This window comes from Eleginops maclovinus, chromosome 20 (genome assembly GCF_036324505.1).
Source record: "Eleginops maclovinus isolate JMC-PN-2008 ecotype Puerto Natales chromosome 20, JC_Emac_rtc_rv5, whole genome shotgun sequence".
Classification (NCBI taxonomy): Eukaryota; Metazoa; Chordata; class Actinopteri; order Perciformes; family Eleginopidae; genus Eleginops; species Eleginops maclovinus.
In genome coordinates, this window is record NC_086368.1 from 14007529 (window position 1) to 14024601 (window position 17073).

The 17073-nt window shown below is 40.4% G+C and overlaps 2 protein-coding genes across 3 annotated transcripts; one reads left to right on the forward strand and one right to left on the reverse strand.

The window, feature by feature from the left end:
* Positions 1–245: 245 nt before the first annotated feature.
* LOC134882432 (leucine-rich repeat neuronal protein 1-like) lies at positions 246–9924 on the forward strand. 2 transcript variants are annotated; one of them, XM_063910109.1, is made up of 2 exons: positions 246–612; positions 6845–9924. In XM_063910109.1, the coding sequence occupies exon 2, from the start codon at positions 7093–7095 to the stop codon at positions 9232–9234; it is 2142 nt and encodes a 713-aa protein (XP_063766179.1). In that variant the 5' UTR covers positions 246–612; positions 6845–7092; the 3' UTR covers positions 9235–9924. The 2 variants fall into 2 exon arrangements, with proteins under 2 accessions (XP_063766179.1, XP_063766180.1); XM_063910110.1 differs by lacking the exon at positions 246–612 and adding an exon at positions 2673–2948.
* Positions 9925–10450: 526 nt separating this feature from the next.
* Positions 10451–17056, reverse strand: sumf1 (sulfatase modifying factor 1). The gene is given in 10 exon segments (XM_063912062.1): positions 10451–11229; positions 11825–11884; positions 11968–12081; positions 12718–12832; positions 12946–13036; positions 13039–13067; positions 14132–14214; positions 15314–15388; positions 15544–15717; positions 16473–17056. Coding segments are annotated over 10 exon segments (1089 nt in total). The 5' UTR covers positions 16719–17056; the 3' UTR covers positions 10451–11127.
* Between the last annotated feature and the right edge of the window lie 17 nt (positions 17057–17073).

The following is a 17073-nucleotide window of genomic DNA, read 5'->3' on the forward strand; positions in this document are numbered from 1 at the left end:
AATAGCATCTATGTTCATGGCACCTAAAAGTATTGTGAAGTGTTCCTCAGAAACGGAGCCTGATGAGGACTGAACTTTAGTTGACCTGAGGACTGAAAACAAATACATATTTTTAACATGTCAACAACAGAAATATCCAAACAATGAGATCATCGGTGCAGTGGGGGTGCCAATGGTTCATCCAGCACTTCCACTTTAAAATTCGCACTTCGCTGCTCGTGGCCGGTAGCAGGGTGGGACTTTTTGTTTGCAGTGTTTGTGATGACAGAACAGATGGTGAGGTTGCCTGTTTGGGCACCGCTGTGGGTGTCAGACGCGTTTCAGTCCAGCTGACCTGCACCAGGCAGCTGCTCGTCACTGGAAGCTGTGCGCTGCAGCGTTTCCACTCCTCAAGTATCACCGTGTCTCCAGCGCTGGAGTCCAGAGCAGATATCACAAGCAAGGGGGTGTTTTTCCACATATAAGAGTTGCTGTCGTTTTAAAGGCTGATTGTTTCTATTCTAAAACATAATCTGCTAGCCCCTCGCGCATTCTCCTGGAGCTGCGGATTGTGCATGGGTCAGATACAGTAGCCTGCAGCAGTCTTACGGAGGATACAACAGCGTTTCAGAGGTGAGAGCAATGTGCTTATTTTATGCATGTGGTGACATTTTGATATGTCCATAAATTAACTAAAAGAATGTTCTTAGTTTCCTGTTCGGTAGGAAGGACAATTTGTCAGTCCAGTCTAGAGTGTAAAAGTAGTACACATTTAGTCATCCTTTTTTGTTTTAAGAAATACACACATCAACAAAGATGAAATTCAACAATAACGCGGTCTGTATCCATGGCGTGTGTCCTCGTGCAGCTCACTTTACCACCGCTCATTGAAAAATGTTAAAGCTTCAACAAAGGAACATATAACTAAATAGAATATATAATAAAAGTTGTGTATTTATCGATGATTTTCAGAATTAATATGCAATGTGTGCATAGGGTCAGTCTTTTATCAACAAAGCAGCCTATTTTAGTTGATTTGCAAGGACACAGCGATCTGCATACAATACACATAGCCTACAATTATTATGAACCTTTTTTGCAATGTACTACATATCAACTCATCAGATATCAGAGGGTGGGGAACCAAACAAATACAATTTAAACCTTTGTTAAGTTGCAATATTCAGTTGTAAATAAGCCATGCAATACTGTAAACTGTGAGTCTCTGTAGGGCTCATTACTAAAGCTGCAGTCTTGCCAGTAGTCCTGACATTTCACTGCACTGTGACACCTGCTTCAACAAACAGTGTGGTGTAACATTAACACAAACTGCAGCATCACTCGCTGCTGAAACCGCTGAGTAGCAGCAATTGGTTCATGTGCTCCATCAGACTTACTTTGCATAGCTAAGAGTCGAGACATTGGCAGATGTCTGGGATGAAGACACAGAGGAGAAGGAAAGACATCCATTGTTTCTACTCAGAAGTTTGAGAAAGCAGAGTGAGTCGTATTGTCATGTGATGTTTCAGCTGCTGCATGACAGTGGCACCTGTTACTGAGAACAACCCAATGAACTCACTAATATCAGCGAACTTGTTCAATAATAATATAGATTAGGAAAGGAGGACAATTATTCACTGCTTCACTTGCCAGTTGTTTTCTAGCAATCTCACAATTTGTATGTAGTTTACTTTGTCTTTAGAGTCAAAGCAGACAATTGATCCAGATGTCACCCAATGAGCCAATGATATGGGAGTTTAGGAAGCTCTTGCACCTTCCCCCAATCTGCACAATGAACAGTGACGTATCTCCTCAGCTGGGCACGAGGAGTGTGAGAACCTACAAAACAAAGACACGTCTTGGTGTATCAATGTGTGTTTGGGTAGGAGCCATTGTGAGCCATAGGGCCTAACTCTGCAGCATGTGTTGGTACTGGGGTTCTCACAGCAGACAAGACAAGGGAGCAACAGCTTGACCTTCTCCCTCTGTGATCGTGATCTGAAGGGAACATGAAAACATGACGATACACTGTGAGTTTTTTTTAAAGATGTTATCACGAGTCAGCTGTTTCATCCTCCTTTGTTTTTAATAGCAATACACTGGATGTATATTCTAGATACAAAGGTGGTAAGAGACTTTAACGCTTTGCAATGTCATTGAAGAATTTTAAAGTTAAAGTTGAATAAAAACCTGCTAAAACTGTTTTGAAAAAATCATTATAAAATTACATTTCAAAAGCAATTTATGACACAATCTTTTTTGATTTACTGCGCAAGTTAATCTTCCTTGACATCTGCATGGTTTCAAATAGGGATTCCCCTGAGATTAGAGACTTTTGCCCCGTCAGTGTGATTGATCGATGCTCCAATGACAACAAATTGGCTTTTCACAGACATTGCAACTGTAAGGATAGATGAAGTGGAGGGGGAGGATAAGGGCATTAAGGAGAGAGAAAAAATTGAGAGCCAGAGAAGAAAAATCATGTTGAGATCCGTCTTAATTCCACAGGGAAATAAAGCTACTATGGATTTGCAGTAAATGGAAATAAAGAGAGAATTTGCCATGCTCTGACTTTTAAACCTTAATGCAGTTTTAAATAAGCAGTGTATTTAACATATCTTCCTCTAATTCCATAAGGGGTTTTAGATGTTCTCATTGTATCTTTCTGCCTTGTTGCATTTTGAACTAAACACTGTTCTCCTGTGGCCTTCCAATTTGAAGAAGCAGAGCTCTCCATCCTCTCCTTCTTTACTTTCTTTCGTCTCTCTGAGTGAGTCGACATGCATCCTTCTCTTCCTCGCCTCTACACCTCTGCCATCAGCAGCTGCACCAAAGCCCTGTGTGATGTGAAGTGAGACGCTTGCATACTAATGGAGCAGGAACAGGATGTCTCTCAGGCAGGCCAGCGCAGTGAGGACATGGAGAAAACATCAGGCAGCACCACTCAGCTTCCCAGCGCCACATGATAGGTCTGGGTTGAAACTGATTGACAAGAAAAAACTGTCTCAGAATATGTCCATGATGAGGTTTTGTTTAGTGTTTTTTTTATCATATGGTTTTATACTGCTGTCACCTTGTCATACCCGTAACAGTTATTTCTGTTCCTTTAGTTGCCTGATGGCACTAATAGCTTTCTTCTCATTTGGTTATGAAACAGACATGCCGGTGGCATAGCCGTTGCTATAGTGATAGCATGTCTGTGAGCCTGTTGTGCGCCTGCCGATTCAGAAACACTGCTTAGATTTTGCACCCAGTGAAAAAGCCCTCAGAATACGGGGTAAAAGCATAGCCTTCTATGAAAAATGATGCAGTGTGCTAGTGACATCCCTTCTGGCTGCACCAGTAGCACATAATATTAGCAGCACGGCATCTAAACTGTTACATCAAGCCAGGTAAAATGTATTCAAACTTTAAAATACACAGTTTTAACAAATCCTAGTATTTTCTAACTTCTGAAAATAGTGTTCGCCGCCTGCACACACAAACACCTTCAATTCACAGATCTGGAGAAATGCTACCCGCACGTGACTGGAGATCTGTGTTTCTTTAGAAACTCTAATTAGCTTCATTGCTACCTGTATTGTCCAGAGATTCTGTCTGGCTAAATGTATTAGGGCTCAGCATGAAGCACACAAAGCTCATTATGTCCCACAATTACATCTCGCTGTCTAGCTTTGGAGCCAGTTATCCTCTGAGGCTTTATGGGAACCCAGTGGAAATATCAGCTACTAGGGGTTGTTTCTGTAGAAGAGTGTGTGTGTGTGTGTGTGTGTGTGTGTGTGTGTGTGTGTGTGTGTGTGTGTGTGTGTGTGTGTGTGTGTGTGTGTGTGTGTGTGTGTGTGTGTGTGTGTGTGTGTGTGTATTTTAAATGTGTAATATGTTCTTGGATTAAAACCTCATAAGGATTGGGTGAGCAAAGACAGTAAATCCCTCCTGCTGGAGGCTTCAATTCTGACAGTCAGCTGGATAATGCCAAGCTGTTGAAGGATTTTTCGGCCTCCTTCAAGTCGTCTGTGTATGCATGTCTCAGAGTGTGAGTCAACGATTGAGGAAACAGAATGTGTATGTTGTGGCAGTGTGGAAATGGGTGCAGTGTAAACAAATATGTATGCATGCATTTTAAATGATGCTTTCTACAGTATCTTTGCTCTCTGCAGTCTCAGCCGAAAGACTAGCAATAGATTTTCAGGAAACAGGTACTGGTCCAGACCTGCTTTGCAAGTAAGGTAGTTTCAATAAACTCAGACGTAATCTCTGATGCAATCCCAGAGTACATAATGTAAATGAAGATGTTGTCCCAACAGATTCTGTATAGCCCATAACAAACCTCACTCATGTGAGATTTCAGTTCTTATGCTCTCCCATGTTTTTAGACAAGACCCTAGCCAGGACTTTGAAGCTGACAAAGCTTAGAATTTCTGCATTTCCATTTTTTTTTTTTAAAGAAAGCAGTTACCAGAAACATAGTATGTGTTTACTTGTGATGAGGAAGTGATTTGTAGAGCTATTGTTTTCCGATTGTATCATTTACCTACCATAAGTATCGGTTTAAAACACCGAAGTGAAAGTCAGAGGTGTTGTTCTAAACTTATTGAGGTAAAGGGTGAAAAGTGAATTGTAAAGAAGATAGGAGAATCAATTCATATGTGTGTTGAGTTAGAAGTCTGGTAGATGCTGTCTATCGATGCATGGAGTTTAATTTTAAACACAATGTAGCGGGGCAGAGGGGGAGGGGCAGAACCAACAGGTGGGAGGTCAGCCTGGAATTATGGATTTGGTTAGCACAGCGTTATTGTAAAAACTGAAAGGTATTCTTAAACACAATAGTTTATTCCAACCACTTCAGTGGAGCTGCCCTGCAGCTTCCAATAGTTCTATGTAGGTGTACTTAAGTAAGTATGAATTAGTGTATTGCAGTGATTTTGAAGAAGACTATCAGTGAAAAAGAGCATATGTGCTCAGCAGAGCTTCCTTGGGTCATTCAGGTCAACACGTACACACAGTGAGAGATAGGTGGGAACGGATGCAGACCCCCATAGTTCTGCCATTCTGCCAGAAACCTGGTGCCAGGTGTCTGAGTTTTATGGGCTCAGCATGAAACCAATGATTACTCCGCCTGTCTCCTCCAATTTAATACCCAGCAGCGCAACACATGGAGGACAGATAAATATATCACCAAGTTCATCTCTTTATTCCAGGGCACAGTATATTGATGAGCAAGTAGTTAAATGGAAAGACATTTAAATTGATTGTTTGAGAAACTGAATGATGCATTATTAAAGACAGAAGTAGTTGCCACATATTCACTGGTTAGGATCTGGGAATAGAGCCATACTGCAGTCACACTTTGGGAATCAGTTAGATCAGTTCGAGTGTGACCGGGTCATTGCAGAGACCAGCCGAATGATACCAGGAACCACGTGTTCACTTAAAGGGAAAGCGACATGGATGAGCTGTGAATGCTTATTCACTGTATTTGAAAAAGCGGCTTTCCTCTATGTTTTAAATTTCTATAAACAATCTCATGATGTTGTTTTGCTTCATAGCATAGTGTTCCATTTTGTATTTACTGAGATGCTTTTATACCATTGTACATGCGAATGTAGTGGAAAAACTGTGAGGAGGTGTCAACACATTGCAAGGCGCGAACAGACAGGAGAGGGAAAACAATCTGTTTGGTGTTAATATTGGAAGAACTTGTCAGTTTTGACGTGAAACAGAATACACCCAGTTATATATTTCTGTTGCACACACAGACACTTACTGGATGCTTAACCTCAGTTAATTTATGAGGATGAATGCAATTTTCTATAAGTGTGAGTCAGACAAGGAACTGGTGTTTAATGAGTGAGAGAAGAGTCTCTCCACTTTCTCTCTTGTTAAAGTAAACTTTGGTGATTGTTCCTTTTGTTTGTTATTATGAAAGCAAATTAACAAGTGCTAACAACACCTGCACACAGGAATGTTTAGTCATTATATATATATTTTTTCAATCATTTAAAAAAGATAATCAAAGCACAAGAGTTTAAAATACATGGCTCATGGACACATTTTAAGATTTGTTTAAAAAAACTAAAGACTGATTTCTAATCCCCATTGCTCATGGTTTCATATCTGCTTATGAAAACTGAGACTGTACCTGTCATCCCTACAGATGTCTTTATGAATTTCTGTCATGAAATTGACAAACGGAATCAAAAGTGAAAAATATTACAACTCCGTTGGGGGCTCAGTCTGTCAGTCCCTTCCAATCTCTCTCTGCTTGTCTTTCTTTGACCAAACCTGGATGAGTACCGTGTGCACTCAGCACAGCTCTGCATGACTCCTAAGAAAAGAACGAACAAACTAAATTAACCTTAAATGTGTATGATGTTTTTTTATGGGCCTGAATCATAAGTAGCAAGTGATTAACAGTGAAGAGCACATACTCCCTGTTCTGTTTATTAAGCCTGTTATGTAATGGGCCCACAGCCAGAGCTGCGGGCTGTGCCCACCCCACACACTCGTTGGAGAGGATCACTTATACCAAGCTGGTATAAAGATAATCTGCCCAGCACAGAGAGTGAAACATGTTGGGAATCTCTAAGGGGACTGATGAACACAACAGGGAAGCAGAGCTAATATCAGCTTAGGTACTGATGAATACAGTGAAAGTCTGCTTCACTTTAATGCATATTCTTTGGTAGTAGGGCACTGGGCAGTAGGGTGGCCCAGTTAAACACTTCCCCCTTACCCTTTTTTGTTCATCTATACAAGGAATCCAAATATGTCCCTCTAATTTAGTAATCACATCATCAATTTACGTGTTTTTAGAAGTTGTATATTAACATTGTACGCTTTAACATTTTTCTTCTGTCTTTCTTAGGCTCAAACCTTTACATGAGGAAGTGAAAACAGATACAACTTTCAGCAGACATCAAGTTTGGACCATATGATCTTCTGACCTTGCTTCTCTCAATACCTTTCTACTGGATTAGAAATCACCACTATCGGTAGTGCCTGCAGCATCCAGCTAGCAGTAACAAAGACCAATGCTCATGAACTTTCCCTACAAGCCTTTCCCTAGAACACTGCCACTCATCTAAGCTGAGTGTGAACAGATAGAACAGAAACATGGCACTCAGCTCAGGGCGTCCTCTGCTCTGGCTTTGCTCGGGATTATTTATTTCCTTAATTTTTCCCGTACATGGCAAAGAATGTCCTCATTTGTGTGTATGCGAGATCCGCCCTTGGTTCACCCCCCAGTCGACCTACAAGGAGGCAACCACAGTGGACTGCAATGATTTGAGGCTCACGCACATCCCTACCAACCTGTCCACGGATACTCAGGTGTTACTGCTCCAAAGTAACGCCATCTCTCACACCAGAGGCGAGCTGGAGGCACTGTTCAACTTGACAGAGTTGGACCTGTCCCAGAACAACTTCAGCACTGTGGAAGCTGTGGGCCTCAAAGGTATGAACCACCTGACTACCCTTCACCTAGAGGAGAATCAGATCAGCAAGTTGTCAGACCACTGCCTAGGAAACCTCTCCAATCTCCAGGAGCTTTACATCAACCACAACCAGATAAGCTCCATCTCCCCTCGGGCATTTGCAGGTCTGCACAGCCTGCTGCGCCTTCATCTTAATTCCAACAGGCTCCATGTCATAGACAGTCGCTGGTTTGAAGAAACACCTAACCTTGAAATCCTCATGATCGGGGAGAACCCAGTTTTTGGCCTACTGGACATGAACTTCAAGCCTCTAAAAAGCCTGAGGAGTCTTGTCCTGGCTGGCATGGACCTCACTGATGTTCCAGCAAATGCTTTTGTCGGTTTGGATAGCCTTGAAAGTATTTCTTTCTATGACAACAAACTGGTAAGAATCCCTCAACTGGCCCTTCAAAAAGTTCCCAATCTGAAATTCTTAGATTTAAACAAGAATCCAGTTCTCAAAATCCAAGAAGGAGATTTCAGGAACATGTTACATTTAAAGGAGCTGGGCATAAACAATATGATGGAGTTAGTTTCAATTGACCGTTATGCCCTGGACAACCTACCAGAACTGACAAAGCTGGAGGCCACCAACAACCCAAAGCTGTCTTATGTGCATAAATTGGCCTTTAGGGACATGTCCTCTTTGGAGAGCCTAATGCTTAACAATAACGCCCTCACTGCCCTTTACCAGCACACTGTGGAGGTGTTGCCTAATCTGCGGGAGATCAGTCTACATCGCAACCCATTGCGGTGCGACTGTGTCATTCAGTGGATGAGTTCCAACAGGACGAGTGTGCGCTTCATGGAGCCTGTCTCCATGCTCTGCACCTCCCCGCCAGAACTCATAGGCCAGCAGGTTCGAGAGCTAAGGCTGCTGGATTCCCCGGAGCAATGCCTGCCCCTCATATCCCACGACACCTTCCCTAGCCACTTGAGCCTCGAGCTGGGCATGAGTGTCAGTCTGGACTGCAGGGCCATGTCTGAGCCCGAGCCTGAGATCTACTGGGTGACTCCTCTAGGGTCCAAAATCACAATTGACACTGTGTCAGAGCGGTACCACTTGACCAATGAAGGGACTCTGCATCTGTCTCATGTTCAGGTTGAGGATTCTGGGCGTTACACCTGTGTGGCTCAGAACACTGAAGGAGCAGACACACGGGTTGCCACCATCCGTGTAAATGGCACTCTGCTCGACAGCGCCGAGGTGATGAAAATATATGTCAAGCAGACCGAGTCGCACTCCATCCTGGTTTCCTGGAAAGTTAATTCCAACGTCATGTCCTCGAACCTGAAGTGGGCGTCAGCCACCATGAAGATTGACAACCCCCACATCACTTACACAGCTCGTGTTCCTGTAGATGTTCATGAGTACAACCTCACACACCTTCAACCTGCTACTGAGTATGAGGTATGCCTCACGGTGTCCAATGTCCACCTGCAGACACACAAGTCCTGTGTTAATGTAACAACACGCATCGCTACCTTTGCCATGGACCTGTCTGATCAGCACCCCAGTGCGGCTGTGTTTGCTGTCATGGCGACCATGCTGGCTTTCCTCAGTCTGGCCACAGTGGGCGTCTACATTGCCCGCAGATGGAAGAGGAAAAACTACCACCACTCTCTGAAGAAATACATGATGAAGACTTCCTCCATCCCCCTGAACGAGCTATACCCTCCGCTCATCAACCTGTGGGAGGCTGAAGGAGAGAAGGACAAAGACAGCAGCGCAGAGGGAAAACCCTCTCCTGTTGACACCACCCGTAGTTATTACATGTGGTGATGATGTTAGTATGAGGCCTGGCTGCCTCTCCAGCAGCGCAAAAAGACACACTTTTGCCATTTTGGTGCAAAAGTCGAATATAATGTTTTTTTGTATTCTCAGCTTTGCTAATAAGAGGCAGAGTGATCAAGGACAGGATTTTTATTAGTATAGCGTATCGCCTTTGTTTGTTTGTCTCTTTATCTTAATTGTTTTGGATTATCCAAGTTGGCAGCTGTATTTAGCCTCCAGGTTGTATTAGTTGCTATGCTCTTGTTTCTGTGGTGCATTTTGACTCATTTTCTTTTGGGTTAATAATACAGCAGCAGGGGCCGATGTTCTTCTTGCAGCATTAGTAGCATCAGTGTTTCTTTAAATGTTTTGTAAAACAGGTAATCTGTTGTGCACTGATAGATAATGGAGTTTGTATGAACTTCAGTTAAAAGCTGACAGCTGGGTTAAGACTTATTTAACTGTCTACTGAATGTTAGCAATTGTGCAGTAATGTTGTATCAACTATACCTTTGAACTTTCTGATTCAAATTGCAGAAATTAGAATTTTAGTTTGCTGATTAAATGTAATGTTAATGCTAATAGTACAAATGTTTGGTAAAACATTTTGCGTCATTTTACTAAGGTGCTCTAGAAACGTTTTGACCCTTTTACTTGTTTACTCACTTATTTGCTAGACTTATTTCGCTAATTGCTTAGTTCATTATTTTCACATGCAATCTGTATGCTGAAGAAGTTACAATAAATACTTTTTTCTTTCTTTTGTAGACATTTGGTATTTTTTCAATTCATTTAGTCTCTTATCCTTTTAGATAGATCCTCTCACTTCCCACTGATACATACAGCTGGTTTCACGCAGAGGCTTAACCGTATGTCTAGAAGAACTTAAACCCATCTACGTCCAACAACTGTGTAAAGTAGCTTTACCATTACAGTGCTCACATCCTCACAGACAGAGCGTAATGTGTCAGCTTAACATCTCGATATGCACATCAAAGAAACATGTACTGTACACAAAGTACATTCATGAGACAGATAAACAAAGAGATACATATTTAAGCATGTGCTGCCCTCTTGTGGATGCTACATGATAAGTAGCTAACCTGCATTATAATGTTTTTATAGCTGTCAACAATTATAAAACGCAAGGGTAATAGCAAAGCAGCATATTTATAAATGTATTTAACATAAAAGCTAAAACTTCACATACAAATCAAGTGCACTATTTTGAGTCACATTAAGACAGCACCATTTTTATTATGGCCAAAAATGACAGTTCAATTTGGGTTATTTCACCAAAAATGTGTTCAAATAAAAAACAAGTCAGGATGATTCCCTGATTAAATTTCTTTCACTTAATATATGAATTCACAAATGCAAAAAAAGAGAAAGATGAATCGATTATTTAGGATCCTGTTCGTCACAGATTTATCAGTAATCGGAAAAATGATAAGCTAATACAATATGTACAATAATCTTGCAGCAGTTGCTCAGTACATATTTGACATTCACTGCATATTTCACAGTCTGTTCAGGCAGCTCTATTAGTCTGGATCTCAGATAACATTTTTGAGGAATATAACAACCCTTTACAATTTCTTCCAAATAGTTTTTGCCAATAACATACCACACTCAAAAAGCAGAAACAGCGATTTCAGTTATTAAGTGCCTGCTCCACTAATGCTCAGAGACATAAAGAGAACAGAAATGTCATTTCTCATTAAAACTGAAGTCTGAAAAAAGTTATAAAATGTTTCTTTCTGAGAATATCTGCTGGAATGGAAGACGTTCTCTATGAAATGGGATATATGAAGGCACTTTCATTGGTTTACTGTACAACCACCACAAGAGTTCATGAGCAGCTAGAATAAGGTACCGTAGGTTTAAGACGAGCAGGTCAGGTCACCGTTTCTCCTGAGAGACACAGCGGAAACCGAGATTAGAGGCTGCACTGTCTGGAGTGTTCTGGCTACGAGCAGCACATCGGTATCTATAACAGTAAGACTGGAGAAGGAAATAAAAACAGCATGAAAATTATTGTGAAAACATTCCTTTTTTCTCAGCAATGGAACCTGCTTGTCTACAGTATATTAAACATTTTCATCCTGTAAAACAAACCAAGCCTATATTTGTAGGTAGCCTATACTTATTTTTCATGCAATTAGTCACATTTCCATGGCAACTGGCAAACAGGTGTTGTCACCAGTGGGCGGCTCAAATGGTGTTGCAGAAAAAGTACTTCATGCATTAATAGAAGCTATCTTTTCCTCTCCAAATTCAAAACAGGCAGATCATCACTGATTAAGGGACTGTGCATACACTAGCACAGAAACTACTGTAGTGTCAGATATCAGGAGGAAACGAGTTCTCTGTAATCTAACAGGTCGACAGTCACTTGCTTTGAAACATATTTGCAAAACTAGCCAGAAATGTTTTGTATTCAATTATCTACTCGCATCACACAATACTGTATTGCACATCTAAACACCTAATAAACCATTTTAACTGTTCAAACAACTTTTTTTATTTCATGTTTGATAAGAAAATGGATTTTATAGCTATATAGCATAACAAGCATTAAAGTAGTGGTCTACTTTACCTTGTGGCACATGTATGAGCCTCCCTTCTTCACCTTGTCTGTGCCTGACGAAGGACCCATCTGAAGGAGAGAGAAGTTATGAGATATTAGCTCAAAAACTAAACCTGAAGAACTTAAAAGCACAAAAAGGTAACGTGTTTTACTGGGTTTTGTTGTTGATCTGTGGTGTGATGCACATTCCACCAGTCTGAGGTCCATTCCCATGCATTTCCCACCATGTCATGCAGACCGAAACCATTGGCTGGAAAGGACATCACCTGCAATGAGAGTAAGACACATGTTTAAGAATTTTATTTAAAACACGTTTGTATGTTTGACAGAATGAGCAGGTTCCTCATTCAGGGAACTTTCTATGACTTAATCCACACATACAGATCATCTAGTGTTGAACTAGATTTCTGGTAGTTCAATCTGTTTTTATCCATACCTATTGCCAAGCTGCTAAAATGAGATGGCTATTACACTGTTACATTTGTATTAGTATAATCAGAAAAGTCCCTTTTCAGGTAGTGGGATCAGAAAAAATGCAGTTTCCTTCAGAAGCGTATACTGTACCATTTAAGAATCTGAGTGCATTTGTTCATGATTGATACCTTTAAATCGGGGCAATGAACTTCTAATGATAAACAAAGAGATTGGATTAACATTATGTAATGGTTTTGCATCTGATCTTCTGGTAGGACTCAATTAACTCCTGAGATGAGCTTTTTTTTCCAAAAACGTTCCTTTCGGGTAGCTTCTAAAGGCAGTGGCTCTATAACAAACCTGATTCCAGTTTTGTGACAATTGCCTATAAGCCCAGTCACTCACATTCTTTCATAACCTGAAATATGTTGCAGTTTCAACACATCCATAACTATATCATCTTTCCCTCTTTCCTTTTTTTGTCTTACCGGTGAAGTCTGAATGTATCCATCCTCTGCAGAGTTATGGTTGGGGAAATCCCCCTGCCATAGGTTGGCATAGTGTAGTCCTTTCGGGTTTAAGTTGTTTCCCCAGGGGTAAAGTCTACATGAAAGGGCAGTCCATCAAGGTATTGACATGGGACAAACTGTATGAGAAACACATCACATTGGAAGCATATTGGCGTATTTTAGTCATATAATGAGTAAGTATTTTACCTGTCTTTAAGGCCGCCTCTGCAAGCGTACTCCCATTCTGCCTCTGTAGGTAGTCTCCTGTTGGCCCAGGAGCAATAGGCAACTGCATCGCCCAGGACACATGTAGAACAGGATGGTCCTGCCTACACCAAAACAGGTTTAGATTTAGTTACTGGGGTTGTATTTGGTTTACTTAATATAAAGAACAATGATAAAGAAACCAAAGAAGTAGCTTTTGAAAATAAATATTCAAAAGTTTCACATGTATGTTTTCAAATCTGTCTACAGCAATGATGCCATGCCTTTATATCCATTAAAATGACTTTTGGTTGTTGGAACTCAACCTACTTGTCCACAACGGTTGTAATGAAATACTTTCTTACTGTGAATCCGGTGTAAGTGATACAAAATAAAATCCACAATCCTCGCTCTGTGTAAATAATGCATTTTGACGTCCAAGTAAAGCTTACAGTAGGCTCCAGCAGTCTGAGTTGGATTATTAAGTAGATTTCATCCAATTATATATACAGTATTTATCAAGTTCCCAATTCCCCCACGTTTCTTTAAAATAACAAATTCAGGGACGGCTGTTGATAAGGCTTGCAGGTCAAAAAGAGTTCAGGAACAGCAGCCCCCTCAGTTTTATGGGACAGCAAGTCAGGAGCCAATCAGCTACTTGGAATGGTTAAGTGGTATATTGGCTTGTTTGGTTTGGTAGTTTTTGTCTGCCAGTTCACTCCAGAGAGTTTGATGGATATATGTGAGGTAAATGTTTTTTTGCTGGCTATATAAGAGGGTAACAATATGTGGGTCTGCTTTTATTGCATCCATTGTCAAAATATGATTAAACTAATTGAATTTGCATTTTGTTTCATATATAATTGTATTTATAGTGGTAATGTCTGTTATTTCCTGTTCTACAAATCAAGTGTTAACCCTTTCCGCCTTCTAGTAAAGAATAAGGAGTTTTGAAGTGTGTTTTTGTGAATTCTTACCATTACACCTCAGTAAGTACGAATTCCATCAGTGACTTTTATTATGAGGTTCAAAACACTATTGAATAGGGACACAATGAGAAGTTAAGCTAAACTTGGAAGAGAGTCAATTTTATTCCCTATCACTTAGACTGGAAGCTCATCCAAGGCCAGCATGGAGATGAACAACAAACTATTTTAGGGTTTCAGGGATATAAAAGGTGTCTTTCTACCTGTCTGTGATGTTGGAGTCTGGACCATTAGGGTGCTTCCAGTTGGCACCTTTGACTGGAAGCCACCAGGGGGCAGCAGCCACCTGAAAACAGAGTGATATAGATATAATGTTTTTCTTTCATACTATTCATTCCATTTTCTCTTAGATATACACTTCATTTGGAATTCGCTTATGTCCACAGATTTGCAATGGTACTAATGGTTTCCAATCTGCCACATTAAAGGGGACCCAGCACTTTCCCTGCCACATGACAGCCGAGATGAAGCATTCAATACTCTGCTATCTGGTTTACATCTGTGAGAGGGCTGCTGTCCTAAGGCTCTCTGCGAAGATTCCCAAGACTCTTAAATAAGAGAATTAAGTTTGATTAAGTTTTTGGGCATATATTAACATATAGATATTCAAACATACCATGGTGCAGGGAATTAACCAGAAATGCACTTGGAGAGCTAAGATCTCTGACACGGCCGTTTCCTAAGTGAAAATAATGTTTTCGTCAGTCCCTTGATTGGGATCGGACAAAACATTTTATGTGTTGTTCTTTGCCCAAGCAACACCCGCGCACCGAGTTCAATGAAGATTTTCCAAAAAAACAAAAAACACTGAAAACATGACCTCCTAAGTGGCCCCTGTGCCATTTTATCAAACATTTCATGATAAAAAATCATTTAAGTATATTATGCCTTTGACAGGAAGCAGTATGAAACTGTTAACCCATCAATGTTTAAATAATTAGATAAATATCTTAAATCACTCTCTGCTTCTCACTCTCTCTCTTTTCTCACTGGTAGGGTTTGAGCAACTTCACAATAGAACAACATCTTTTACTGCCAACAGCTATTACATTAGGTGTAAATAAACAATACTTCACCTATTTGAAAAAATGTATAACGTTACCACACTGCAACATACTTTTGAACACAGGGTATAACACTGTGATAAATCTGGAAGACAATAAAAAGAGTAGAAAATGTAAAATATATTTCGCCCCACATTTATCATTCATTTGAAATTATGTATGGTGTACATGTGTCCTGATGAAAACAATGAATTATCAAGGTGTACACATGTCAGAAGTTTTCCCACAGGGCTGCAAAAGGATGAGGCCAATAATCATGGCACTAACAATGCTTTATCTGGATGTAGCACAAAAAGTGAGCAGTTGAATAACTGTACTTACAGCTTGGGTGATTTGGTTTTTTACACTTTCGCTCAAAATCCCCTCAAACACAAATGAGTCTCCGAAGTTCTCTGCCTAAAAATACAAGGATAAAAAACATCATGAGCAAAGGTGCCATAAATCATAACATAATAACACTGAAACATCACTGTCAAATAACGATTGGTTTGATTAATTTAATTTTAATTAATTCAAAAACACAGCTTATGGATTAATCTTTACACACATACCTCAGTTAAGTATCCTGTGGCATTGACAAAGTTCTGAAACTGTTGATTTGTCACTTCCTGGATCTCCATGTAGAAGGAGTCCACGTGCACCGGTCTCTGAGGGCCCTCGCCATCTGCAGGGATGGCTGGGTTGTCTGTTCCCATCAGGAACACTCCTCCATAAATCAGCACCATCTGTATGCATTAACAGACTTGTGAATATCTTCTTTTTACAGAAAAGTAACAGAATTAAAACTGATACTTTGAAAAGCCTGGGAATCTAATTTATTCTAAGTGCAAATATCTATACGAGAGCAAACCACTCGATTCACAATGTCTCCATAAGCTTCAAAAAGACAAAATCAAACAATACAGTTTGATACAGTATCAAAAGCAATAGAGGGACAAATAATTAAGAGATAAAATCTTGTAATTAAATGAATCAAATATCTTAGGAGAGGATACCCTTATTTGGTTACTGTTCATATATAGCCCAAAAACAGATTGTCAGTTGGCTATTTACATTTCTGCAATTCAAATGCAGTGTAAATGCAACTTTAAAGTTTGCTATTTTTCTTCCAATGTTTCCTACATGGTGGCCACAGATGTGACCTACATTTAATGACTTTGTACTGTGCAGGGCCCATCATGAGTTTTTTGGGTTTTTTTAACCCAGGGAACCCACAAGGATCTAACCAAAGCCAAAACTAACAATCCCATTGGCGAAGCTTCTTAAAGGAACACACTGGAGCAAAACCACCGTATCTTCCTCAGAACCAGCGTAAAGTATCTATATTTAACAAGGAAAATAAATAACTAATGTTGTCTACTGATGTCAACGAGAACGCCAACATGCCGTCTTTCTCTTAAACAGTTTAAACAGAAAGAGTGTTTTATTGGTTACATCTGTTACATGTTTTCTATGTCAAAGGACAAAAGTGATGACTTACCTGACTGAGTAGATTCTCCTCATCTCCCTGAGCCTCCTGCAGCCTCTCATTGGCGCTTCTTGAGTATTTGTGAGCTGGGTCTGCAGACACCGTGCTGTCCTCCACAGGCTGCATAGCAGCGGCTCTCTTCAGTTTCTCACAGCCGCAACTAGTTGCTCCCTGGGACTGAGCCCCGCCTGACTCATGAGCACAAAACACTTCGTACACACAACAAAAAATGAAAAACAAGGCAAAACATCGCACCATCTTTGCAGACACGGCTCAAGTTCCGCTCATGTTGTTGATACTCTTACTTCCGCAAAGTCACGTGATCAGTCAGCTGGTTGCAGTGTAAGAAAAAGTAACTCTTTCCTGCCCGGAGTGAATATTTCTTGTTAACTTTTAATTAAAAAGGTAATTAAATTGCAAACTATGAGTAGGGCTCAAGAACACAGGAAATGCTGTTGTTTAGAAGTAAATAAAAATAACTTCTTAAAAAAAAACCGTTTAATACTTGTTCAAAACCACAAGTGGTGCTGTTTGACGGTTTATTTAGTCAAATACTTTTTCTGCATTAAAATCAGGACTCGGCGCTGGGAGTGGTAACACAGCCTGGGTTCAT

Coding starts and splice junctions, on each gene's coding strand:
- LOC134882432 (XM_063910109.1), top strand. CDS start 7,093: ATGGCACTCAGCTCAGGGCGTCCTCTGCTCTGGCTTTGCTCGGGATTA.